Source organism: Hemitrygon akajei, chromosome 2 (genome assembly GCF_048418815.1).
Source record: "Hemitrygon akajei chromosome 2, sHemAka1.3, whole genome shotgun sequence".
Lineage (NCBI taxonomy): Eukaryota > Metazoa > Chordata > Chondrichthyes > Myliobatiformes > Dasyatidae > Hemitrygon > Hemitrygon akajei.
The window spans coordinates 45459316-45485434 of record NC_133125.1 but is presented as its reverse complement, the minus strand read 5'-3'; the positions used below and the strand labels follow the sequence as shown (position 1 = coordinate 45485434).

The window sequence follows — 26119 nt, the reverse complement described above, 5'->3', positions numbered from 1 at the left end:
GAAGAGGCATTTTCTCTCACCAGTTCACCATCAACACCACTTGAGCTGCAACAGCTGGGAGCCGGGTCAAGTCAAGCTGAGCTTCGATCACTGAACAGACTCTCTCATTCACTTGATGAGTCAGTGAGACTGACTGGAGGCTGCTGTTCTGTGCCTGCGCCCTCTCCCATCACGGGTTCCCCCCTCCCTCACACACTTCCATCTTCTGAACGTAACTCTGTTGTAACCTGGGGTCTCTACTAGTCTACATACTTTCTGCAGGAGGTTTTGCAAAGAAATGCATGTTTATGGAAAAATATATGTACGTACTGTGTGTATGTTACAAAGATCTCATTAGGCTTCAATGTAAATATCTAATTTCAAATAAACAACACAAAATCCGGTAATAGCATAACTTTATTTTCGAAGCTAGAGCACATAATTTGTACACTAGCGGTTTTATACACTAGTACAAGCAGGGTTCACTTATGTCACTGGAAACTACATTGAATAATATAATTTCCTTCAATTATCTGGCAATCTACACAGCCATGATTACTTTTTAAATAGCTAAAAGCCATTTTGTAAAAAGAGAGTTACAATTACATGCACATTGCTACTGTTAATAATACAAGTAGATAATGCGGGCATACTAATAATTTAGGAATTAGATGCCCTATGACTTCCAGAAATTACATTTTAATACTTCGGAGGCAGGGAAAGGGGAGGTTGGAGGTGGTGACGGTGACATGCTTCTGAAGTACCTACAAACTTTAACTTATATTAACGGATGAATATAAAAAGTACTGTTGAACCAGGAGGAGCAATTGAACCTACAGTGGCAATTCAGCAGCCATAAAATGAGCTGAGCAAAATAAATATGTGGACCAATTAAGCTCCATTTAAATATTGCTCAGAAGAAAACTAATGATTCCAGAATGCCAACGAAAATTAAATTAAAAGAGAGCTGGAGGTTGTCGTAACGTTGACATGCCCAGACACGGTATAACAACATGAAACAAAACAATCAACATGCTGAAGGATATAGCCAGTGTGGTAGGGTGTAATTCAGTGAAAGGCATTAAGTGTTAAATGTTCATACAGTTGCTAACACACGGAAAAATGATGCTACCTGACCTGTAAAGGGGTCCTAGCCATTTTCTGTTCATTTTAGACTTTCAGCATCTAAGCTTGCCTTAATTTCACATTGAATATTTTGTCTTTAGTTGAAGTAACAATAAGACATTCAAATACTGAAGAGGCAGATAGATCTGTAGTGTTGAAAGGAACTTTTGCCCCTTAGCTTTAAAAAGTAACTTAAATGTGGTTTTATAAAAGACAATATATGCTATGAAAAAGATACATTCACATCTTCAAAGAAAATAAAGCGAAGTTGGTTCATATTAGTTTTAAAAAATTGAGAAATATATCAATTTTTCTCTATTACGTAATTAGAGGGATTTTTTCAGCCGGAGGGCGGAGAATTTGTGGATTTCACTGCCACAGATAGCTGTGCAAATCAAGTCGTTTGAAATATTTAAAACAGAGGCAGTTAAGTTCTTGATTAGTAAGGACGTCAAAGGTTATGTAAAGAGTGGGGTTGAGAGGGATAATAAATCAGCCATAATGGAATGGCAGCAAGACTTGACGGGGCGAATGGCCTAATTCTGCTCTGACGTTTAATTGTCCTATTATCATGAGACCGATCCCTACAAAATTGTGCTTGATGCATGGAAATGACTTCCAAATGTTATTGTTTCTTAAATAATTATAATCTTTTTTTCCTTGTTGGTAAACAAATGCTCAGTGTGTATGTAGAGGGAGAAGCAGCATTTCATCCTTTTGAATGGATGAACTAAAATAGGTGATAAAACCTCCCACATTCATCTTTGCCTGGTGGTTTTGTGAGATTTCTTCATATAAATTAACAGCAAATTCATCAAAACTATATTTTTGACAAAATAGTACCTTTGTTACAAAGTGTATGTGGAATCTAATCCTTTAACTATATGTACATAGAATAATTGCCACGGAGCATTCACAAATGGTGCCTAAATTAAGTAATGTCAGCTGTGGCTGTTTTGGCAATTCTCTTTGTCTTTGTCTTCAGATTGTAGGTCTTTTCTTAATGGAAAATGTTTCTTCCCATCTACTCTACCTTCCTGCCTACTCTACTCTTCAAACTTTGGAGAACAATGCTTGCTTTACTGGCCTTTTCAAAAACATTAAGCCTTTCAAGCCAGGGATCATTAAACCTTCTCTGCACCCCTTGGAGATCTTCGATGGGAATAAAAAGCACAATGTCATCGACTCTCCACTATAACATAAGGCCAAGGTCTGATCCACTGTCTTTCTTTGAAAAGAACAAGATATGAATACCTCATCACTTCTCAAATTTGGGGTTGACAACCACACTGCCCCCTTCCCCACAGGGAACCTGTAAATATTTTGCAACAGACTGGTGGTGGAGTGGTGGTGAATTTGACAGTGATTGACATGCTGCTTTAGACTGTACTTTTTAGCTACAAAGGGGAAGCTGGCTGTCATTTGTGCTTAAGGTAGGATGTGTCTAGACTGGAGAGGCAACTGTGGCAGTAAGTTCAGAGGCACAGTTTCTTCACGAGAAACACAGAAATTAGTAAAGTTTTTTTCACAGCTCGAATTTTGTTTTATTGCTTTTAATGAAGTTTACTAGAATGATATATCATCCAATTAATAAGTTAATCACCAAGTTGTCAGTATCTACTGATTAGAGATTAGGTCAAATATTTTGTTGTGTATGCAGTGAGATGGTATTTTATTCTGCAGATATTTGACTGATGTTTGTTACACTTTGAATAGATTTCGGCTTTGGGAAGAAATAAAAAATACAATGATAAAGGATGATAAATGATTTACGTTGAGTCATTGATATATGTTCTATATATGACACTTCCAACTTATGAGTGTTATACAGTATAAAAATTTTAAAGGGATTATGTAATTTCCAATCAATTTGAGAAATTTTTCAATTAAAAAAAATGGGAACCCATTGTACTATTTGCCTGAGTGAGATCTGATGTTGACCTGCTATTTTTAAGGACAAAGGCTTTTCCATGTGATTGATAAGCGTAGTGGATGGTTTCCCAGTGTATATGAGAACAAGAAATGTAGGCCTTTGTCAGAGAGGTTAAACTGAATCTCAGAAATGACATAGGGTTTGAATTCAGTGGAATCCATAACATTACACCCTGGGAAAAATAGTGGATGGGTAGCAACATGAAGATTCAAACAATTGTCACAACAAAAAAGTACCATTTTCTATTAAATTAAAATATTAGAATTTATGACTAACGCTTCAAATGTTTTCATTGCAACTAAAATGGGAATTGTATCAAGGAACTTTATTTTAAAAATTGCTAAAGTTCTTTGGTCATTATATGATGTATGAGCTTTGGTTTGTGGTTTCAGTGCTAAATATCAGAATTTTGTAAAGGGCATTCCATTTCAAAGTTCAAGAGCTAAAAAAAAAGGACCATTCTTTCATACAAGGAAATAAAGAGTTTACAAAAATAATATTTTAAGCTCATTAAGTTGAGCTCAGCCCTGTATATTAAGGCAGACAAGCCACCAATAGACAAAATGCTCCTTTGGGTGTTCATGAATTAAAAGTCTTGATTTCCTTTAAATGATTAGAGATTTCTGAGGGCTCTCCTTTAGGTTTCTGTGGATTACTGCCACTAGATTTGCTTTTGCTGTTATCTGCAGCTGATTGAATTGGAAGTGCCTTTGAGACTTTAGTATTGGCTAAGCAGCCACAGAGGAGTCGGAAGAAAGCCCGGCGCATCTCTTTGCTGGCCAGAGTGTAAATAATGGGATTCATGCCAGAATTGAGGACTGCAACTGCAATAAACCAATCTTCCTGATACAGTATGCTACACCTGTTTGGCTTACAGGCCACGTCAAGGAGCAATAGAATGAAGATTGGGGACCAGCATGCAATGAAAACCCCGACAACAATCACTACTGTCCTCAGTAGAGCCATGGACTTTTCAGAATTGTTTTTGGTGAATTTTCTGTTTGCAACTTTGCGGCTGCTTGACTTGACCAATATATAAATACGAGCATAAAGTATTACAATGGCCAGCAAAATTGCACTGAAGATGCTTATACAGAAGACAACGTATGTTTTGGAATAGAGAGGCAGGACTGTGGAACAATCTGAAAAATTGCAGATACAGTTCCAGCCAAGGATAGGCAAGGCACCAAATAAAATGGCGATCAGCCAACAGGCACCGATGAGGAGAAACACTCTGTGCTTTTTACTAGAATCATAGGGTCTCATCTTTATCATAGTCATGTGCCTTTCAATGGCTATTGCCAATAAGCTAAAGGTGGATGCTCCCAAGGCTACAAACATGCTTCCTTCCCTAATAAACCATACAGTTGGTGTGAGTCCATAGGTCTTCTTTCCAGACATGAGGATATTCACTTTGTAGGCTATTCCCGCCAGCAAATCAGACAGGGCTAGATTACCAATGAAATAGTACATGCGGTTATGAAACTTGTTGTTCTTCCAAATGGCCAGCAGAACCATGAGGTTTTCAAGCACAATGAAGCTGCAGATAATCAGAAAGGCCACTGTGGTTAGGTCCATGCCATCAGTGGGGTTTCCCCTTTTGTAGAATTTCCCTGTGTAGTTATAGTGTCGCTCAACGAGTTCTGTTCTGACACAGCCGTTGACCATTTCATTTGGAAAAGGTATGAAAGACATGCTGGTGTTGTAGGTACTTGTACTGTTAGAACTTGTCCACTAGGTGGAGACTTTGTGCCATTATTAATGCCGTCAGCTGAAGAAATCCTCGGGATGATTTTCTCACGTGCTATGAGCAACAATAGGTGTGAAATTTTAAAATCTGTTTAAATGAACATAATGTTTATCAATACACTGACTAGTTTCTAGAAATATAAGTTTATATGATGAACTAATACCGATCAATCAAGGTGAAAACATCAAGGATTTCTGATCAATCTCCTTTTAAATAATACACAAGATGCATTTAGATAATATGCTCTCAGAACACAGCGAACTTCATAAATGCTTAATGCATTTCAATTTGATGGCTCAAAAGCTGTTTTGGAAATGGTTGCCAGAAATGAGATTTATAGAAAGGTCCCAATGGATTGGGAACAATGCAGGGAATGAATGATTAATGCATGAAATCTTGGAAGTAAAAGGATATTATGAAATTAGCGAGTTTTACTTTGGCTACAAGCACACGTTTTACAACAAACTGATCCCAGCTGCTCCACAGAAAATCTTTAACTGCAGCTATCAAATTCTTTCTCTTACACATTTCTGGTGAAATATGAAAACGTATTAGTTCAGTCCTAATAACCGAAATATATTTTCATTTATTTATGGACGTAAATGTCAAGTTGGTTTGTGAAAATAGTCAGGTAAAATAAAAATTTTGCACTGATAATTGATTCTATTTTCAAATCAAGGTGGTTATTTCATAATTGTTTCTCTGTTTATCCATTGAGCCATTAAATCTCAATAAGCCATAGTTAATTAATTTCGATAAAGGGGCGAATTACAAAGTATGATTCTCTCTGTAGTGCTTTTTATTAATTTCTTGCCATATAAAATAAAAATTAAATCAATCTGTTTTCAAATATGAGGACTTACCAAGCTGAACATTTACCATGTTTAGAAATCAATGTAATGATAAAAAAAATGAAAATCGCATCTATAAGTGGACTTCTGTCTGATTTTGTGCTCTGTGGTGTTTCGAGCCTCAGAACACTGTAGGAGACATATTTGTCTGTGAATATTTGTATTAATCCTGCAATATATATATCAACCAATTCATATATGCAGATCTGGTTCTATGAATGGGAGTAATTATGTGGAGGTGAATACTACCAGTGACCAGCTGTGTTTGGTACTGGTTACAAAAGATAAATTTGTCCCTCTAAAAGTTTAAGGAAATTTTTCATGAAGTATTAAGATACAAACTTCTATTTTTTAACTGTTAGAAAATTCTAATTTCCAGCATTCAATACAAGACAATAAAAACATTAGTTAATGCAATTTTAAGGTTTGTTTCTTAAATGAATTAAGTAACAATAAATAATTAAAATAATAAATAACAGGACAAATCATAGAGAGAGAAACTCACCTTTCACATCATTCCCCAGTTTTTAGAGCTTACTTTTAACAAGTTGAAGCTGGAGATTGGAGAGGGCAACTCACTTGCTGCTCATTTATCAATTGTTGTTAGTGGTTGAGTTCTGAGTTATCATTTCATTATTTTCTTAGAATAATCTTCTTCTTGTACCAAATTGACAAGCAGCCTCCTCATTTTACCTTTCCGATACACTTCTTCAAGATTTCACAAGGAATGTCACAGGCGATTTCTGGAGTGAATTGGTACAATCTTCCAATATTTTTGCTTTTGCTTTATCAAGTTGCTCCTCTGGGCTTGAGGCTATAGATACACAATACACCTTCCCCTAGTATGGCAAATGTACCCAGGTTATACTACTTCCTGCTCATTCTCTTCAGCAGGCTGTTGCTGTTTCCTCTGCTGCTTTCTGGCAGTGATATATTTCAAACTTTTTAACCATATGCTCTGTGGTCTGATCCTTGTGAAAGTCAGTGTTGTTCAGCTCCCACAGCTTGCTGCAGCTTTCTTCGATCACCCTGAGACGGGAGTGACTAACGTGAAAGTCTGCTATATTATAGTCATTCCTGCCTGGTCGTTCTAGTTGGACAGTCCCTGAATTGACAACAGATCCCGCCCACAGAAGGCAGCTCCTTAACTTTTCAATGCATGACGTGCTGGTGAGGGAGGGTCAGATTTGAGAAGACTGAGAGAAAGATACACAAGGGCAGGAGGTTTCTTTGTGTGAGGTATACATATAGAACTAGAAAGAAAGACTTAGCATGAGAGACAATATGAACAAATCATTCAGGAATAAATCCAGTTTGGCAAATATGAAGAAAGTTTGGCCATTACGATGTCTCACGACAGTCTTTGACATCAATATTTCCATTTGAATAAATTCTCAGTATAATGATGTAATTTAAAGGAAAATATATTTATGTTTAATAAAGGAAATGACTTCATCGAGTTTTTTTTTCCAGAGATCTAAACATTTTCTTCACTTCTTGTTTATCTATACAAAGATTGTAGTTTGACAATCTTATTGTCCAAACTTCTTGTGAAATCACACTTGAAATTCATTTTGTACCAAAAAAAGGTAACTCAAACAGAAAATTTCTGTGATAGGATCTCTATGGTAACATAACTTGCACATCCTTTTTCCAGATTCCTGTATGCTCTCTCTGACTTAAAGAAATTATCATTTCCGAACTTGAGAGTTTCAACTGACCATGCAGTCTCAATGATTTTGCGGCATGAGATCCATACAGCCTGGATGAACGGGCAGACAAAAAGGTACTAAGACTGTTTGTCTTTGTTGGAAGCACATGAAAGCCCATCAAAATGCAGACGCCTGCTAATCACACATTGGCAGCTACAATCTTTTCAGAACTGAAAGCACTAGAAGGGAAGCATGCCACCCTCGACCGCAAGGGAACGCTGAAGAAAACTGCCGCTTAAAGAAATTGCGGCGGCTCTGTGACGCAGCGGGTAGGGTTGCTGCCTCTCACTGCTGTAGTTGGAGATTCCATAATGCCATAAAGCACCGGAGCAAGCTAAACAATTCAACCCATTGAGCCTGCCTCGCCATTCCATCATGGCTGATCTATTTTAGTTTTCAACCCCTTTTGCCTGGCTTCTCCCCGTAACCTTTGACATCCTTACTAATCAAGAACCTATCAATGCCCGCTTTATACCCAGGCCTTTCAATAATTGGTTTCAATGAGAAACCCTTATTCTTCTAAATTCCAGCGAGTGCAGGCCCAGACCCATCAAATATTCCCAGTATGTTAACTCTTTCATTTCTGAGGTCATTCTCGTAAAGACCCCCTGAACCCTCTCCAACGCCAGCCCATCCTTTCTTAGCTATAAAGCCCAAAACTGCTCACGTTACTCCAGATGTGGTCAGACTACAATTACAATGTTACACCCTTGGTTTTTATATTCTATTCCTCTTGAAATGAATGGTAACAATACACTTGCCTTCCTTACCACTGAATCAGCCTGCACGTTAACCTTTTGGCAATCCTGCATTAGAACTCTCAAGTTCCTTTGCAGTTCCGATTTTTGAATTTTCTCCCCGTTTAGAAAATGGTCAATGCCTTTATTCCTTTTACCAAAAGTGTTTGACCATGCACTTCTCTACATTGCATTCCATTTGCCGTGTCTTTGCCTGTTCTCCTAATCGGTCTAAGCTTTTCTGCAAATTTCCTACTTCATCAACACTACCTACCCCTCCATCTATCTTATTATCATCTATAAAGACGGCCACGAAGCATCAGCTCCATCATCCATGTTGTTAAAATTTAATGTGAAAACTAACGGACCTAAAACTGACCTCTGTGAAACACCACGAGTCACCGCATTCAGAACCTTCCCCAACCAGAAATCCTGGATGAACCATGATGTCCGCAATCTGCTGAGGGCCAGATCAGAGGCATTCAAGTCTGGTGACCAAAAAAGTTTAAAGAGGTCCAGGTATAATCTCCAGAAAGAGGAAATTTGAATCAATGTAGGGCAGGGGTGTCAAACTCATTTTAGGTCACGGGCCGGATTGAGCAAAATGCGGCTTCATGCGGGCCGGATCAGTCGGACGCATGCGAACGCAGCTTTCGTTGCCTCTGTTTTTTCAGCCTGCTCTCATGTGTCTCAGTCTCTGCTATAACTACAAAGTGTTTCACTTTACAAATTCCGTTTCTTATGAAGAAGACTGCCGAGCAAGACTGCCGAATAAACACTAAAAACCCTGAAAACCTGGTACCTGAATAAACTCAGCATTAGCCATATCATACGCCATAGGTGCTTCGATTACTGGGGCCAGCTTTAATAGTAATTAGATATTATTTCGCGGGCCAAAGATAATTCCACCGCGGGCCGGATTTGGCCCGCGGGCCTTGAGTTTGACATATATGAATTGTAGGGTGTTCGAAAGTTGTAGCAGGAATTGAATACTATCACCTCTTATAAAGTTAAGCAAACAACATAGGTGACACAGGGCTTCGCTTCCAGATGAGCTCAAAGCGTTCTATGCATGTTTGACTGTCAAAACATGGAGGAATCATCATGAACTCCCACAGTCCCCGATAATCCTATAAATTCAGTCTCTGAGGCTGACGTGTGAGCAGCCTTCAGGAGGGTGAACCCACAAAAAGCAAACGGCACAGACGGGGTACATGGCCGAGTACTAAAGACATGTGCTGAGCAACTGGCTGGAGTGCTCACTGAGATCTTTAACCTCCCACTTCAGCAGTCTGAAGTACCCATTTGCTTCAAGCAGGCTTCAATTACACCGGTGCCCAAGAAGAACATGATAACCTGCCTCAATAACTATCGTCTATAGTGATGAAGTGTTTTGAGAGGTTGGTGATGAAACATATCAACCCCTGCCCGAGAAATGACTTGGATCCACTCCAATTTGCTTACCGGAGCAACAGGACCACAGCAGACGCCATCTCATTGGCTCTTCACTCAACCATGGAACATCTGGACAACAAAGATGCATGCATCAGGATGCTTTTTATTGACTCCAGCTCAGCATTCAATACCATCATCCCCTCAAAACTAATCAATAAGCTTCAAGACCTTGGCCGCAATGCCTCCCTGTGCAATTGGATTCTCAATTTCCTTAATTGCAGACTCCAGCTAGTTCGGATTGGCAGCAACATCTCCTCCACAATCTCCATCAGCACAGGCTGTTGTGCTTAGTCTGCTACTCTATCCACTTCACGTTTCTGACTGTGTGGCTAAGCACAGCCAACCAGAGGTCCACGAGCCAGTCCTCACTGGAGGATCAGAGGTGGAGAGGGTCAGCAACTTTAAATGCCTCTGTTGTTATTTTGGAGGACCTGTCCCGGAACCAGCACGTAAGCGCAATTACGGAGAAAGCATGGCAGTGCGTCGACTTCCTTGGAGTCTGTGGAAATTCAACATGACATTTAAAACTTTGACGAACTTCGGTGGTGTGTAGTGGATAATATACTGACTGGCTGTATCTCAGCCTGGTACGGAAACAGGCATGCCCTGGGTGCTAGAGATCCTTAATAATGGACACTGCCTTTCTGAGACACCGCTCCCTGAAGATGTCCTGGGAACTTTGTAGGTTAGTACCCAAGATGGAGCTAATTAAATTTACAACCCTCTGCAGCTTCTTTCGGTCCTGTGCAATAGCCCCCCCCCCCCACCCCCCATACCAGACAGTGATGCAGCCTGTCAGAATGCTCTCCATGGTACATCTATTTTTGAGTGTATTTGTTGACATACCAAATCTCTTCAAACTCCTAATGAAGTATAGTCGCTGTCTTGCCTTCTTTATAGCTGTGTCGATATGTTGGGACCAGGTTAGGTCCTCAGAGATATTGACACACAGGCACTTGAAACTGCTCACTCTTACCACTTCTGATCCCTCTATGAGGATTGGTATGTGTTCCTTCGTCTTACCCTTCCTGAAGTCCACAATCAGCTCTTTCATCTTACTGACGTTGTGTGCCAGTTTGTTGCTGTGGCACAATTCCACAGTTGGCATATCTCGCTCCTGTATGGCATTTTGTCACAATGGTTGTATCATCAGCAAATTTGCAGATGGTATTTGAACTATGCCTAGCCACATAGTCATGGGTATATAGAGAGTAGAGCAGTGGGCTAAGCACACTCCCTTGAGGTGCACCTGGGTTGATCGTCGGCGAGGTGGAGATGTCATCACCAATCCACAGATTGTGGTCTTCCGGTTAGGAAGGTGAGGATCTAATTGCAGAGGGAGGTACAGAGGCCCAGGTTCTGTAACTTCTCAGTCAGGATTGTGGGAATGATGGTATTAAATGCTGAGCTATAGTCGATGAATAGCGTCCAGACATAGGTGTTTGTGTTGTCCAGGTGGTCCAAAGCCAAGTGAAGAGACATTGAGATTGCATCAGCCGTTGACCTACTGTAACGATAAGCAAATTGCCCTACCAGGTACTCCACTGGGACCTGCTGCCTTGCGAGGGTTCACTGGTCAGAAGTCCTTCTGAAGATCCAAGTCAACAACATCCATTGACTCTCCTTTGTCTATCCTGCCTGTTGCTTCCTCAAAGAATTTCAACAGATCTGTCTGCCACGATTTCCCCTTAAGGAAACCATGTGAAATGAGAGACCTGGGTGAGCAAGGTTAGGATCTAAGTATTCCAAGTATCTGAGACTCGAATCAAAGCAAAATACATGACTAAAATGAAGACAGGGTTCTAACCTAGACACTAGACAAGAATCCAATATTGAGCTGATGATTGAGCACTAATCCTCAGTTCAGGTGCTCTTTAAATATTAAAATCCTAGTGTCCAAATTGGCCACCAATTAGCAGGGTAGGCCTGAATCATTAAAGGGGCTGTTCCAGCTATCCATATTCCAGAGAATTAGAACATCTGAATCCTGGAGGCTGGCGCGGTTGGGTGTGTGTTGCAACAGGACCCCCTCCCCTACAGCCAACTCCCGATGGCCTTGGCTGCTCAGAGGGACGATGATGGTAGTCATGGACTAGCACTGGATCGAAGATGACCCTTTCCCGAACCCAGCACCGTTCTTCAGGAGTGAATCCTTCCCGTTCCACACGGAACTACCAAACACCCCAGATAGTTTGTGACTCCAGAATTCTTTTTACAGTGAAACCCTCTTCCCCATCGACAAACCTGGGTGACTCTGGGACTGATGGTGGTGGGGCTAAAGGACTGGTGTTTACAGGTTTTAATTTGGAAGTGTGGAATGTTTGATTGTTCTTGAGGCTCTTGGGGAGCTGCAAAGTGTAAGCCACCGAGTTTACTTTCTTGACAACCTTGAAGAGTCCAATGAATTTGGGCACCAACTTCATAGACTCCACCTGGAGAGGCAAATCCCGAGTTGATAGCCAGACCTATATGAGTTTTGCTCAGGCTGCAAAATCAGTCCCTGTCTTCTCTTGTGGTTAGCCTACACTTCAGCCTTCCAGATGGAGGCCAACAAAACCTCCCTTGCCCTAGTTCATTTCTCCTTGCAGTGTTGGACAACATCTTTGGCTGCAGGGACCTCAACCTCAGATTCCTGCTCAGGGAAGATTGGCAGAGAATAGCTAAAGTGTCATTCAAACGGGTTCATCCTGTGTGCAGAGGCCTAAGTCACATGGCCTCCTGGTGTCTGGCAATAGACCATCACGTAGTCTTATGTCTACAGCAGTAAGCTAAGGGCAAAATCAGAGACAAGCTCGCTGTGCGCCGCAGTAGACCAGAGAGGAGCAACACAATTCTCTGCTGATTCAGGCAATAAGCAATGCAAACACCCAGTTCTATAGTGTCACAAAGGTATTTACCCGACCAAGTTGGCCAAAATCCTCCACAGTTCCATATACTGGTTCACCCACTCCATCTGGCTGTTGGACTGTGGTTGAAACCCAGAGGAAAGACTCGCTGTTGCCCTAATCAGTGTACAGAAGGCCCTCCAAAAACATTAAGAACAGCGATCCGGTACAATGTTCACTGGAAATCCATGGATCCAGAAGGCCTGATGCAGACAATCCTACAAGTACGTAAAGAGCAAGAGGATAAGATCTGAGAGAATTGGAGCAATCAAGTGTGACAATGGAAAAATGTGTATGGAACTGGAGAAGATAGCAGAGGCTCTTAATGAATACTTTGCTTCAGTATTCACTATGGAAAAGATCTTGGTGATTGTAGGGATGACACAGTGGACTGAAAAGATTGAGCATGTAGACATTAAGAAAGAGGATGTACTGGAGCTTTTGGAAAGCATCAAGTTGGATAAGTCTCCGGGACTGGATGAGATGTACCCCAGGCTACTGTGGGAAGTGAGGGAGGAGATTGCTGAGCCTCTGGCAATGATCATTGCATCATCAATGGTGGTGGGAGAGGTACCGGAGGATTTGAGGGTTGCAAATGTTGTTCCCTTATCCAAGAAAGGGAGTAGAGATAGCCCAGGAAATTATAGACTAGTGATTGGTATAGTGATTGGATAGTCTTACTTCAGTGGTTGGTAAGTTGATGGAAAAGATCCTGAGAGGCAGGATTTATGATCACTTGCAGAGTCATAATATGATTAGGAATAGTCAGCATGGCTTTGTCAAGGGCAAGTCATACCTTACGAGCCTGATTGAATTTTTTGAGGATGTGACTAAATGCATTGATGAAGGTAGAGCAGTAGATGTAATGCATATGGATTTCCGCAAGGCATAGATAGATAGATAGATAGATAGATAGATAGATAGATAGATAGATACTTTATTCATCCCCATGGGGAAATTCAACTTTTTTTCCAATGTCCCATACACTTGTTGTAGCAAAACTAATTACATACAATACTTAACTCAGTAAAAAAATATGATATGCATCTAAATCACTATCTCAAAAAGCATTAATAATAGCTTTTAAAAAGTTCTTAAGTCCTGGCGGTTGAATTGTAAAGCCTAATGGCATTGGGGAGTATTGACCTCTTCATCCTGTCTGAGGATTTGATAAGGTACCCCATGCAAGGCTTATTGAGAAAGTAAGGAGGCATGGGATCCAAGGGGACATTGCTTTGTGGATCCAGGACTGGCTTGCTCACAGAAGGCAAAGAGTGGTTATAGATGGGTCATTTTCTGCATGGAGGTCGGTGACCAGTGGTGTGCCTCAGGGATCTGTTCTGGGATCCCTCTCTTCGTGATTTTTATAAATGACCTGGATGAGGAAGTGGAGGAATGGGTTAGTAAATTTGCTGTTGACACAAAAGTTGAGAGTGTTGTGGATAGTGTGGAGGGCTGTCAGAGGTTACGGCGGGATATTGATAGGATGCAAAACTGGGCTGAGAAGTGGCAGATGGAGTTCAACCCAGATAAGTGTGAAGTGGTTCATTTTGCAAGGCCAAATATGAAGGCAGAATATAGTATTAATGGTAAGACTCTTGGATGTGTGGAGGATCAGAGGGATCTTGGGGTCTGAGTCCATAGGACACTCAAAGCTGCTGTGCAGGTTGACTCTGTGGTTAAGTAGGCATTGGGTGCATTGGCCATCATCAACCACGGATTCAGTTTAAGATCCGAGAGTTAATGTTACAGTTATATCGGACCCTGGTCAGACCCCACTGGAGTACTGTGCTTAGTTCTGGTCACCTCACTACAGAAAGGATGTGGAAACTCTAGAAAGGGTGCAGAGGAGATTTACAAGGATGTTGCCTGGATTGGGGAGCATGCCTTATGAGAATAGGTTGAGTGAACTTGGCCTTTTCTCCTTGGAGCAGCGGAGGATGAGAGGTGACCTGATAGAGGTTTATAAGATGATGAGAGGCATTGATCGTGTAGATGGTCAGAGGCTTTTTCCCAGGGCTGAAATGGCTAATAACATAAGAGGGCAGAGTTTTAAGGTGCTTGGAAGTAGGTACAGGGGGGATGTCAGGGTTAAGTTTTTTACGCAGAGAGTGGTGAGTGCGTCGAATGGGCTGCCGGCGACAGTGGTGGAGGTGGATTCGATAGGGTCTTTTAAGAGACTTCTGGATAGGTACATGGAGCTTAGGAAAATAGAGGGCTATGGGTAAACCTAGGTAATTTCTAAAGCACATGTTCAATACAGCATTGTGGGTTGAAGGGCCTGAATTGTGCTGTAGGTTTTCTATGTTCTATGTTTCTATGTAACAATTTCAGCAGTCTCTCCTGCAGATGGTAGTTTGTCCAAGGCAATGAATTTGCAGGCCTTCAAAAAACCATCCACAATTATCATGATGATGATCTTCCCCTCGGAAGGTGGAAGACCTGTGACAAAGCCCATTGAGATGTGCGCCCGTGGTCTAACATAAGCAGTAGAGAGTGAAAGGGCCTTTGAGGTTGGGAGTGGGGCTCCTTGTTTCAGGTGCACACCTCACACCCCTGCACGTATCGTTGAACCTCCCTCACCAATCCAATCCAAGCCACAGTATCTTCCCTTGATGGACTTGAGGGTCCTGGAAATCCCTGGGCGAGCAATCATTCTTGACGCCTGTCCCCATGAAAGTACCTGAGATCTGATGGAACTGGCGACAGACGACCCACAGGACTGTTCTTGGGAATCTCCCCTTGTGCCTGGGCCTTGTAAAGAAGTGAACTGATTCCCCAACAAACTGGCACTATCACCGAATGGTGGTAGGCTGTTCCTCTCTCTCAGGTTTGTTAAACTGATGAGATGAGACATCCGGTTTCTGAATCTTTGACCCCTTTCGATAGATCAGATAGTTAAAGAAAAGAGGTCAGCTGGCCTGCCTGGAATTCAGTCGTTAGGCCTCCTGAATATAAGCCAACTTCTTGTGATCTGTCCATACAATAAAAGTGTTCTAGGCCCCCTCAATCCAGTGACACCATTCCTCCAAAGCCAGCTTGACCACAAGCAGCTCTCCGATGTCATAGTTCAGCTCTGCTGGAGTTAGTCACATGGAAAGGAAAGCACACGGGTGTCGTTTAATGTCTGAAGGTGTCTGTTGAGACAACACCACACCCACTCTGACATCCGAGCTGTCCACCTCCATGATGAAGAGAAGGTCCAGGTTAGATGGGAGTTGTTGTAAACCACTCTTTAAGCTCTGCCAAAGGAGCCTCCGCTTCGGCAGTTCAAACAAAAGGGCCCTGAATCTCCTAGTGTTGCCAGCGGAGCCACCACTGAGCTAAAGTTCCTGATGAACTATCAGTAGAAGTTGGCAAATCCCAGGAATCGTCAAACTACTTTCATATTGGATGCCTGGGGCCAATCTCTGACTCCTGTGTCTTAGTAGGGCCCATCTTGAGATTGCCATTAGAGATGATGAAACCCAAAAATGAAACAGTGATTTCGTGAAATTCGGATTTCTCTAACTTAACATAAAGTCCATGATTTAGAAACCTCTTTAAGACATCACATGTGAGCAATGTGTTTCTCCATGGACTTTGAGAAAATTAGGATGTCGTCCAAGCAGATGAAGGCACACTTGCTATGGAGAGTATTCCAGAGCACGTCTTTCATAAAGGCCTGGAAAACCACTGGCATGTTCACAAGGCCAAAGGGCATGGCCAGGTACTCATAGTGCCCTGTTGGTGTGTTGAATGCAGTCTTCTACTCGTTGCCCTCTTTTATGTGGATCAGATTGTACACTCTCTGCAAGTCTACCTTCAAGAATATTCTTGCCCCTTGGAGAATCTCAAAGGCGCTGTTCATAAGTGGAAGGAGGTCATGATTTTTGGCTGTTATGTGATTCAGCCCTCTAAAATCAATGGATGGCTGCAGGCTCCCATCCTTTTTCTATATGGAGAAGAAGCTGGTGAGGTGGAGGGCTGAGTGAATCCCATGCAAAGAGCCTCTTTTATGTACTCCTCCACAGTGCTTTTCTCTGGGCATGAGATTGTGTATAATCGACTCCGTGGAGGAGAAGTTCCAGGCAATGGATCTATAGCATAGTCACAGGGTCAAGGTCTTTCCTTGGCTGAAGATCTCTTCTGAATCCTTGTAGACAGAAGGGATTTTGCCTGGCTTGGGTGTTGCAACTACCCCCTGAACCTCCCTCTGAGGATGACTCCTGAGGTTTCTTATGTAGTGGGGGTGATTCAGTAGACCTCAGTCTCCTCCTCGAGCTTTAGTTGAAACAGTGAGTCCAAACCCTCATCCATATCCTCAGACAATAGCAGCGAGGTGCAAATGGTCTCTGTGCTCCTGTGACTAGGCTCCAAGGGTCCACCTTTAGGAGCCTTTCCCTTAGATGGGCCCTGGCGACTGCATCCTTAGAATCGTCTGCTAGAGCTCCAGACTGCTTGGGCACCTCCTTGGTTTGCTCCTGAACCAGAGACCCTCCCCGGCTCCAGCGAATCCCCGGCTAGACAGGGCCAGCAATCACACGTCCTCTTGGCTGGCGCTGGCTTGTCTGGATGCAGGACAGGTTCTCTGAAGGTTTCATGTTACCCCAAACAAAAGTCTGGCTCCTCATCAGCCACTGGTATTGGGAGAGTTTGGGGGTCAGAATACCAAGCCAAGAACATACCCCCTTGCAAGGACTGAACCATGCAATGATGCTCCCTTTCTTCCAGCTCACAGAAGGGTTATACTGGGACAGCTAAGAATGCCCGAGGATCAGGGATATGTGAGGAGAATCGATGATATAGAAACAACTGTCCTCCGCACGTTCCTCTATCTTCATCCGCAAAACTGATGTCAGCCGCAGGATCTGCCTGGAACCGAGAGGATGACTGTCCAGGGCTGTTACGGGCATGGGCTTGCTCAACTCCTGCAGAGGTATGTTCAGCCAACGGCAGTCCCCAAGTCCAGGAAATTACCCGCTGCTCCAGAATTCACAAAGGCAATCACCTCTGTTACTCCAGGAGATCTCCGCCTTCAGTAATGGCTGCCACCGTCACAATCCTCCTGACACTGGATGGTCCTACAGTGAATACTGCAGCTATGAACATGCAGCCCGCAGATGATCTGCTTCCTCGCAGTAATAGCAGCAACCTTGACTCCAACACCAGGACCAGTCATCAGCAGAGAGTCTTGTGTAGCTGATTTGCATTGGATCAACCGGATCCTGTACAGGAGATGAGCTGGCCATTGTCCAAGGTTGGGAAGTGGAAGTGCAATGCATTGAGGCTGGGCTCGGGCTAGTGCTCTTCGATCTCTTAAGGTGGTTCTATTCTTGCTCCGCCAGCCGATTATCGAGGCAGATGGACTAATTGATCAGTGCCTCCAAGTCCTGTACCAGATCTCACAAGACTAGGGAATCCTTCAGTTCACTTTGGAGTCTGTGGTGGCACAGAATGTGCCTCCAAGCACCCCAAAGCCTTGCCAGTGACTGAAGTCATGCTTACTGGCCCAATAACTTCCTTTCTTTTTTCTCCTTTTCCTTCTTAAAGAGTGGAGCAATTTTGTGATTTTCCAGTCCTCCAGAACCATTCCAGAATCTAGTTATTCTTTTGAAAGATCACTATTAATGCCTTCACAATCTTCTCAGGCACCTCTTTCAGAAACCTGGGGTGTACACCATTTGGTCCAGGTGACTTATCTACCTTTAGAGTTTTCAGCTTCTCAAGTACTTTCTATTTACTTCATTTACTTCTGCTCCTAAAGCTCTTGAATTGTTGGCATGCTGCTGGTGAATTCCACAATGGAGACTGACCCAAGATACTTATTCATTTCATTTGCGATTATTTTTTCCCCATTGCAACCTGTACAGTGTCATTTCCCAGTGCTCCGATGTCCACTCTTGCCTTCTTACCAGGAAAATTGATGAAGACAAGGCAGTAGATGTTGTCTACATGGACTTCAGCAAGGCACTTGGGAAGTTGGTCAAGGAGGTCCAGTTGCTTGGTATTCATGACGAGATAGCTAATTGGATCAAATATTGGCTTTGTGGAAGAAGCCACAGCGTGATAGTAGATGGTTGACTCTCTGACTGAAGGCCTGTGACTAGTGGTAGGCCGCAGGGATCGGTGCTGGGTCTGTTGTTTGTTATCTCTATCAGCGATCTGGCTGGTAATCTAATTCACTGGATCAGCAAATTTGAGGATGATACTAAGATTGAGGGTATAGTGGGCAGTGAGGAAGACAATCGTGGCTTGCAGTGGGATGTGCACCATTTGGAAAAATGGGCTGAAAAATGGCTGATGGAATTTAATGCAGATAAGTGTAAGGTTTTGTACTTATGGAGGACCAACCAGGAAAGGTCTTACAAAGTGAGTGGTAGGGCACTGAGGACTGTGGTAGAACAAAGGCATCATGGAATATAGGTCCATAATTCATTGAAAGCAGTATCACAGGTGGGTAGGTTCATAAAGAAAGCGTTTGGCACTTCGGCCTTCATTGATCAAAGTATTGATTACAGGAGTTGGAATGTTATGTTGAAGTTGTACAAGATGTTAGTGAGGTCTAATTTGAAGTATTGTGGTGCACCTTTTGTCACCCACCTACAGGAAAGATGTAACTGGTAGTGAAAGAGTGCAGAGAAAATTAACAAGGATGTTGCAAGGACTGGAGAACCTGGGTTATAAGGAAAGTGAATACGTTAGAACTTTATTCCCTCGAACATAGAATATTGAGGGGAGATTTGATATATACAAAATTATGAGGGGTATAAATAGTAGCAATGCTAGCAGGCGTTACCACTGAGTTTGGGTAGACTACAACTAGAGTTCATGGGTTAAGGGTGAAAGGTGATATGTTTAAGTGGAACATGAGAGGAAACATCTTCACTCAGAGCAGTGAGTGTATGGAATGAGCTGCCAGCTCAAGCGGTGATTGCAAATTTTGATTTCAATGTTTAAGAGAAAGGTACATAGATGGGAGGTACATGGAATACTATAATCCAGGTGCAGGTTGACGGGAGTGGGTAGTTTAAATGGTTCAGCTCAGACTAGATGGGCTGAAGGTCCTGTTACTGTGTTATATTTTCTATAAATCTATGACTATAAATCAGGCCAGTGCCCAAGAAGAGCAGGGTGAGTTTCCTCAATGACTTTTCCCCAGTAGCACTCACGTCTACTGTGATGAATTGCTTTGACAGGTTGGTCATGGCTAAAATTAATTTCTATCTGAGCAAGGACCTGCACACACTGTAATTTGCCTACTGGCACAACAGGTCTGCAGCAGATGCCTTGTCGCTGGCCGCCTGCTCGGTATTGGGCCACCTGGACAAGAGCATTACAGCTCAGTGTTCAACACCATTATTCCCTCAGTATTCATGAACAAGCATCAAAACCCAGGGCCTACATATCTCCATCTGCAAAAGGACTTTTCACTTCGTCATCAGGAGACCACAATCATTACAGACTGGTGATAACGTCTCCTCCTCGCTGATAATCAAAACAGGTGCACCTCAAGCATGGGTGCTTATCCCATTGCTGTATCCTCTCTACACCCATTCATAAATTTCTTACTTTGTATAAATTCACTGGCGACACCACTGGTGCGGTAGAATCTCGGATGCCAACACGGAGGAGTACAGGAGTGAAATAGATTGGCTGGTTGAATAGTGTCTCAGCAACAACCTTGCATTCAGCGTCAGCAAAACCCAAGGAATTGATCGTGGACTTCAGAAAGGGAAATCAGGAGAAGACATCCCAATCCTCACTGAAGAATCAGTGGTGGAAATCATGAGCACTTTCAAGTTCCTGCGTGTCACAGGATCCATCCTGGGCCCACCATAGTGATGCAGTCATAATGAAGGTATGCCAGTAGGATAAACTTCACTTGGAGTTTCAGGAGAATTGGTACATCGCCAAAACCTCTAGCAATTTTCTACAGCTGTATCGTGGAGAGCATTCTAACTGGTTGCCTCATCATCTGATGTGGGGACACAAATGCCATAAGAGGATGATAAGAGGTTGCAGAGCCTTTCTCAACCTTTACGCCCTCGAGGAACCCTTGAAATAATATTCAGGTCTCAGGGACCACCTGTGTAAAAGTTATTATATCTACAGATCATGTATACATGATCATTAAATTGTAGATATGGTATAATAATCCAAAGATAATTGTCTATGCTCTTTTGAGTACAGAACAAATTTTTATCTAACCTTTCTTGAAAAAAAAACAGGTAGTTAAGCCTAGCTTACCTTTCTTGAAATTAATCTTTTTTTCCCTTTCATAAATTTTAATAACTCATAAGGCAAACATAATAAATTTCTGTGAAATAACTGGCTTAAGACAAAAAGGAGTTTAATTTTTCTAAAGGTAGGCTTAGTAGATTTAATTTAAATAAAATTTGTAAATTGATTTTAATTAATGCTATTTACAACATAAAACCTTATAGCCAGTGTTAATTAGTAAAGTTACTAAAAACCATAAGCCAAGGCAATATGAATAAAAATTTAGCCTAAGGCACAATTTTATACAAGACTTTGAAAAAACATTTTCTTATTAAGAGAGATGATCAGGCTCAAATATAGGCCTAATGGGTGAAACCTGTTCTTGTTTTTTGCTGCACAAATACTTAATTCTGGGTCAAACTTGAGATAACACATACAGATTTCACCTTTAACTGAAATGAAATGATTTCTATCCTCACTCATGATGCTTGTTAAACAAGAAAAAGCTTGCTCACACATGTAGGAAGTTGAAAACTGATACTCTTTCACAGAAATCCAGAAGTCGTCCAGGAGTAAGTCAGTAAATGTCATCCTGAGTGCCCGATGAGATTGCAGCTCACAAAGTTCTTCTTCTCCTCTCAATGTCAAGTTCTCAGACTGAGCAGAAGACTCAGAGAAAGGTCCCTCACCCAGTCATACACTCGTGTTGAAAGAGAGGGAAAACACTGTTCAATTTTGTTCTGCAGTTCTTCCAGGTGGTTTTCAATAAGATATCCTTCCTCACTCTCGAGCCCAAGCAGCAGTGGAAGCATTCCAAGATTTCCTTTTGCAACATAATTTTTCCAAAGATTCAGTTTCCTTTTAAATCCAAGAATCTTGTCACTTGAAGTCAAAACATTTCTCCAGGGCCTTGCAGAGACTTGTTCAACTGGTTCATATGATGAGAAACGTCTGCTAAGTCAGCTAGTTTCTACAGCCATTCTTAATCTTCAAAGCACTCAGTAAAATCTGGCCTACTATTTTCTTGGAAGTAATCCTGCAATTCAAAGGTTCAGAGGTATATTTTAGTGTCAGAGAAATGTATACAATATAAATCCTGAAGTGCTTTTTCTTGGCAACCATCCATGAAAACAGAGAAGTGCCCCAAAGAATGAACAACAGTTAAATGTTAGAACCCCAAAGTCCCCCCCCCCAGCTCCACCCTCTGGTGCGTAAGCAGCAGCAAGCAACGATCCCCCCTCCCCCCGCACTGGCAAAATAAAGCAAGTATCGGCACCGCCACCGAGCGCTCAAGCGTGATCAAAGCAATAGCAAAGACACAGGCTTGCAGTTGCCCGAAGACTTCGCATTTCACCCGGTATTTGACATACCTCAGGTTCTCTTGCCCCCTAATAAGGGAGAAAGAGGTGTCTCCATTTTCCCAGCGAGCAGGGGGACATAACTCATAATTCATCTTTCAGCTCAAACACCCTGTTGAAAACTCTTCGTCTGCTAAGCCACTAGGTTTCTATATGCACTAGGAGATGGGTGTGTTCTTTGTCCTGGTTTTCACGCAGTTTTTTAAACATTCTCGAGTGAACTGGTCTTTGGTCAGTGTGTTGTGGCAACGTCAGGATTTTCTGTTTTTACAAGAGAAATGAAACCCCTCATGGAGCCTACCAATGATGGAGCACTGTCAGGACAGATGCTAACACAGTTCCTCTGGCGCATAAAATTTCCTTCTTTAGAATATAAGTTTCCCTCAAATTTTCTACTACACCAATAGAGTTTGTTCGCTCATAAGTTCATAAGTCAGTAGGCGATGTATAAGTGGAGGTCTGGGGAGTTAATTCGGGAGGGAGAGGCTGACGTCATAGCACAAGTTGGGCAAGTCAATTCAATGCTTGGGAAACGCACTTCATGATCCTCATCGGCTTACTGCCCTCCCTTCCGTGCAATACAGTGCTTATCAGTTATCAAAGACCTCCCCTAATATCACATCAAAAACTGAGAATGGGCTCAACCAAATAAACACAGTCCGAGTGTGCACTGCCATCCTGGGCTGAGAGGCCTCTAACGAGATTGCTAATGGGGCTGCTCGGTCACTGCCCACCTCTGCGAACGCTAGCATCGCACGTCGTGCAAAGTTCAAAGGATGATCTTTTGTTTTTTAAAATCACAATCTCTCGTGGTCCCCAGTTTGAAAGACCCTGCTGTAGAGAGCTGTAGACAGAGCCACCCTGGGCACTAGACTCCCCACTATTGAGGACATCTTCAAATGCATTACCTCATGGAGGTGGCATCCAATAAGGACCCTCATCATCTGGAACATGCTCCCTTCTCATTCTGATCATGAGGGAAGAAGTGCAGGACCCTGAAGACCCACACTCGGTGTTTAAGGGACAGCTTATTCCACTCAGCTATCAGATTTATGAATGGTCCATGAACCCATGAACACTGCCTTGTTACTCCTCTTTTGCACTGTTTATTTATTTAGTTATTTGTATTCCATGTAGGATGGAAGGGTCGGTACACCATTGTGGGCTGAATGCCCCCAACTATCCTGTACTGTTCCATGTTCTATGTTCTAAAACCACTGGGCAACTATCTATAATGCTTAACACACACCTTTCTGTCTTCAAAAAAGCCATTGAAAATCCCAAAGAGGCAAAGCTAACTGATTAGTCCACTATAAACACAAGAGATTCTGCAGATGGTGGAACTCTAGAGCAACACACACAAACTGCTGGAGGAACTCAGCAGGTCAGGCAGTATCTATGGAAATGAATCAACAGCTGACATGCTGGGCTGAGACCCCTCATCAGGACTTGAAAGGAAGGGGAAATTAGCCACAATAAGAAGGTGAGGTGAGAGAAAGGAAGACAGTCTAGAAGGTGATAGGTGAAGCCTGGTGTGTGGGGGAGGGGAGATGAAGTGAAAAGCCGGGAGGTGATCATTGGAAAAGACTGGAGAAGAAGAAATCTGATAGAGAGCAGAATAGATCATTGGAGAAATGGAAGGTGGAGAGGTGCCAGGGGCAGGTGATGTGAAGAGGTAAGAGGCCAGAGCAGGGAATAGAAGAAGAGGGAAGGGGAAGGGGAGAAGTTTTACTGGAAGGAGAAATCGATTCTCATGCCATTAGGTTGAAGATTACCTAGACGGAAAGTGAGATGTTGCTCCTCTGATCTGAGAGAGGCCCCATCATTGCAGTAAAAGAGGCCAAGGACTGACATGACAGAGTAGGAATGGGAATAGGAATTAAAGTAGTTGGCCACCAGAAAATCTGCTTTTTGCAGATGGTCTACTTCGTGGATCAGTCTACTTTGAGAAAGGGGTGAATATACACTGTTGACATTTAAACATTTTCAGACTCTGAGGACATGAAAGGTACTTTATAAGTGTAAGTTCTTTCTTTTCATTACACTACACATGGACTACAAGGCACATTCAACAAGATCTAATCAACAGGAACGTATTAAAAGGACCAGTGTTAATAACCTAGATATTCCATTTGAAATATCAGTAAAACTGTCAGAGATTAGTATTTAGGAATAGAAAAATCTTCAACATTTTCCAGATTTCTTTACAACCAGTTAAGCACAGAAATCACATTGCTGGTAGCGATTCAGTTCTCAGTAGGTTAGGCGGTATCTGTGGGATGAGATTGAACAAACATTACAGGCAAACTAGAAACTCGGTTTCTCATCTCTCAAATGCTTTCCAGAATTTTCTATTACTTTTTAGATCTCCCTTCTCATTCTTAGAAGGGAGATTTTGCTATATTTTCAGTGCCTTCCATGGATGCTTTATTTTGAAGCCTCTTCTAAAGGAAATGGGAGCCACAGTAGAGTAGTGGTTAGTGCAGCATTCAGAGTTCAATCCCAGTGTCCTCTGTAGGGATTTTGTATCTCCTGCCCTATGTGGTTCTCCCCAGGTGTTCTGGTTTCCACCCACAGTCCAATTAACCATGTAGATTAATTGGTCATGGCAAGTAAATAAATAGATAGATAGATAGACAGAGAGATAGATAGATACATTGTTCCATGATGGGTTAAGATCAGATTGGAGTTGTTGGGCAATGTGGTTCAAAGTGTTGGAAGAGCCTATTCCATGTTGGAATACCATGCTGTATCTCTGACTAAATCAAGGATAATCTATGATTTGATGAAGATTTCAGGCACTTGCAAACTAATTTCATCACCAAATACCATGAAAATATAATGCCCTTTAACATTATAAACAGAGTTATGGAACGATACAGCACAGAAACAAGCTCTTCAACATGAACTGTCAACCATCCATTTGCAGCTTTTTATTCTTCCCACTTTCTTATTAACTCCTCCAAAACCCTGGCACCCGATCACTCACTTTTGCATGAGGGGCAGTTTAGTGACCAATGAACCTACTCACGGGTTTGGGATATGGGAGGAAACAGATTCGCCTAGAGAAAAGCCACTGTTGCAGGGAGAATGTGTGAACTCCACTCAGACAGTACCCATTGTCAGAACTGGGCTTTGTAGTCTGGCAGTATCTCAACTAGCGGCATTACAATACTGCCAGAAATGAGCCCTTACTGCCAAACTAAGTCATGTCACTGACTTAATAAAGTCTAGCTCTAAAAACATTTTAATGCACAGTGTTGTATGTCTGAACTCTAAGTAATCAGAAGTTCATAACTGTAAAGGAAAGTACTCATCTTAAGACCTGTTGGTACCAGAAATATTCACTGTATCTTGCTGATGCAACAGGTCACATCACAGGAAAACTTCTTTGTTAGTCTGATAATCATCAGCATCATGTCACAAACGTGATAAATTCTTCAGATGCTGGAAATCCAAGGCAAAACACACAAAATGCTGGAGGAACTCAGCAGGTCAGGCAGCATCTATGGAAATGAATAAACAGTCGACGTTTCGGTCCGAGACCCTTCATCAGGACTCATCATTATGTACTGTGTTGTATGACGTGGGCTACCATGGTCTTCCAACTGTCTTTAATCTGCCTGTGGGGAAGACCCCTTCACCTACTCTTTTCTCTATCCGTGACCATGACTGTTCTTTTCAAATTCTTCCTCAGAAGTGGTTTGCCATTGACTTCTTCTGGGCAGTAACTTTACGAGATGGGTGACCCCAGCCATTATCAATTCTCTTCAGAGCTTGTCTGCCTGGTGTCAGTGGTCACATAAACAGGACTTGTGATATGCACCAGCTACTCATTGGACCATCCACTACCTGCTCCCATGGCCTCACATGACCCTGGCCTGGGGGACAAGCAGGTGAAACACCTTGCCCAAGGGTGATCTGCAGGCTAATGGAGGGAAGGAATGCTTTATATCTCCTTTGGTCCATCCTGCCACACAGAGTCTGATTAATATCTCCTTCAAAGTAACCATTACTAATAAGATAAAATACTTTTGTTCAATCTACAGTATACTCTTTGTCTATATTAGGGATTATACTGAAGCTACAAAATTACAGTTAGATATTGTGAGAAATAAAATCTGTTCAAAAT

General features: G+C 42.3%; 1 protein-coding gene across 2 annotated transcripts; it reads right to left on the bottom strand.

The window, feature by feature from the left end:
• Nucleotides 1-378: 378 nt before the first annotated feature.
• Nucleotides 379-6703, bottom strand: s1pr3b (sphingosine-1-phosphate receptor 3b). Of its 2 annotated transcripts, none has more exons than XM_073071691.1 (2): nucleotides 6144-6703; nucleotides 379-4874 (listed from the first exon to the last, which is right to left on the bottom strand). In XM_073071691.1, exon 2 carries the CDS (start codon nucleotides 4730-4732, stop codon nucleotides 3617-3619), a length of 1116 nt encoding a protein of 371 aa, XP_072927792.1. In that variant the 5' UTR covers nucleotides 4733-4874; nucleotides 6144-6703; the 3' UTR covers nucleotides 379-3616. The 2 variants fall into 2 exon arrangements, with proteins under 2 accessions (XP_072927792.1, XP_072927783.1); XM_073071682.1 differs by having other exon boundaries at nucleotides 379-4841.
• Nucleotides 6704-26119: the final 19416 nt, after the last annotated feature.